Genomic DNA, 1,519 nt, shown 5'->3' with positions numbered 1-1,519 from the left:
GACCTTTGACCTCCAGACTGAGGCTGGTTTAATACATACAAACCATGACCTTTGACCTCCAGACTGAGGCTGGTTTAAGAAAGCCCGACTCAGTGGACTTCATATGAATTTATTGCCGGAGCTGATGTGAAGTTAAAGTTTTGATTTTTGGCAGAAAACAACAAAATGTTTTGAGCTTTACCTCCTCATCTTTCTCCTCCTCTGCTGTCTCTCCTTCATCCTGCGTTTCCTTCTGTTCGTCCTCTGGCCCACTCGACCTTTCTCCTCTCTCCTCTTCCCGTTTTCTTTTCTTCTGTGCCTCCTCCTCTCCCTCCCGTCTCTTCCTCTTTATTCTCCAGCTCTCCTCCTTCCTCACCTCCTTCTCCTCGTCAGAAACATTTTTCAGGGGTTTTAGCAGCGTTTCTGTTGCTTTGATCTTGTTGCTCGTCTCTTCTTTCCTCTTCTTTTGTTCTTCCTGCTTCTGTTCTTTATTCTCACGTCTTCTTTTCTTTGTTCTTTCTTCCTCTAAGACCACCTTCTTCTCAGAACTCCTCGTCTTCCTCTCCGTCTTCTCTGTCTCATTTCTTATCTTTATTTTCTCAGTTTTCTCCTCATTCGTCTCGGCTCTTCTGGTTTTAACTTCCTCTCCTTCCTCCACAGAAGCCTCCTTCTCCATCTCTGACCTCCTAGTCTTCCTCCTCCCTGCTTCTTCTTCAGGTGTCTTCTCATTCTCAGTTTTTCTTGTCTTCAGTCTCTGAGTTTTCTCATTGTCTTTTTCAGGTTTTATAGTTTTTCTACCTTCGGGCTTCTCTCCATCCCTCTCGGCTCTTCTTGTTTTAAGTCTCTCTCCTTCCTCCCCAGGAGCATCCTTCTCCTCCTCAGATCTCCTTGTCTTCACCTCCACTGTTTCCTCCTCAGCCATCTTCTCTTTCTCAGTTCTTGTCTTGGTTAGCTCTGTTTGCTCCACATTGTTCTTCTCAGGTATCCTTGTTTTTATTCCTCCTGTTTCCTCCTCACTCGTCTCCTGCTTGTTCTCAGTTCTCCTCGTCGTTCCTCCCTCAGTTTTCTCCTCCTCCGTCTTTCTTTTTGACCCTCTACTCTCAGATGCCTTTTCTTCTGTTCTCTCTTCTTTCTTCTCCTCGCTGCTGTTCTTCTTCAACTCCTCCTGTGCCTCCTCTTTCTTCCTCTTGACCTCTCCGATCTCCTCTTCTTTCTCCTCTTTCCTCTTCCTCCCAGGAGTCGAGGCAGCAGGAATCTTAACGAGCTGACAAGACACAAAACAGACGTCATGAAGCGTCAACGCTCACAATCACAAATAATAAAAACTTTACCGTCGTTTTTTATTAGTAGGACAAACATTTGATGTCCTGCATCAGGGCTATTCAACTGAACTGCTCAGGGGCCACAGTTACTGAGAGTCATCAGCCCAGGGGCCACAGTTACTGAGAGCAGCAGCTCAGGGGCCACAGTTACTGAGAGCAGCAGCTCAGGGGCCACAGTTACTGAGAGTCAGCAGCTCAGGGGCCACAGTTACTGAGAG

General features: G+C 46.7%; 1 protein-coding gene across 1 annotated transcript in view; it reads right to left on the bottom strand.

Moving 5' to 3' along the window:
- LOC119418787 (hepatoma-derived growth factor-related protein 2) overlaps positions 1-1,519 on the bottom strand; it is a 19,675-nt gene that overhangs the window by 11,213 nt on the left and 6,943 nt on the right. Inside the window, exon 6 of the mRNA XM_037686125.1 lies at positions 182-1,243. Coding sequence (XP_037542053.1) covers positions 182-1,243 — 1,062 coding nt within the window. The remainder of the gene's footprint in view (positions 1-181; positions 1,244-1,519) is intronic.

This window comes from Nematolebias whitei, chromosome 1, assembly GCF_014905685.2.
Source record: "Nematolebias whitei isolate Nwh7 chromosome 1, NemWhi1, whole genome shotgun sequence".
Lineage (NCBI taxonomy): Eukaryota > Metazoa > Chordata > Actinopteri > Cyprinodontiformes > Rivulidae > Nematolebias > Nematolebias whitei.
The sequence above is the reverse complement of the archived record's forward strand: the minus strand, read 5'-3'. Positions and strand labels throughout refer to the sequence as shown.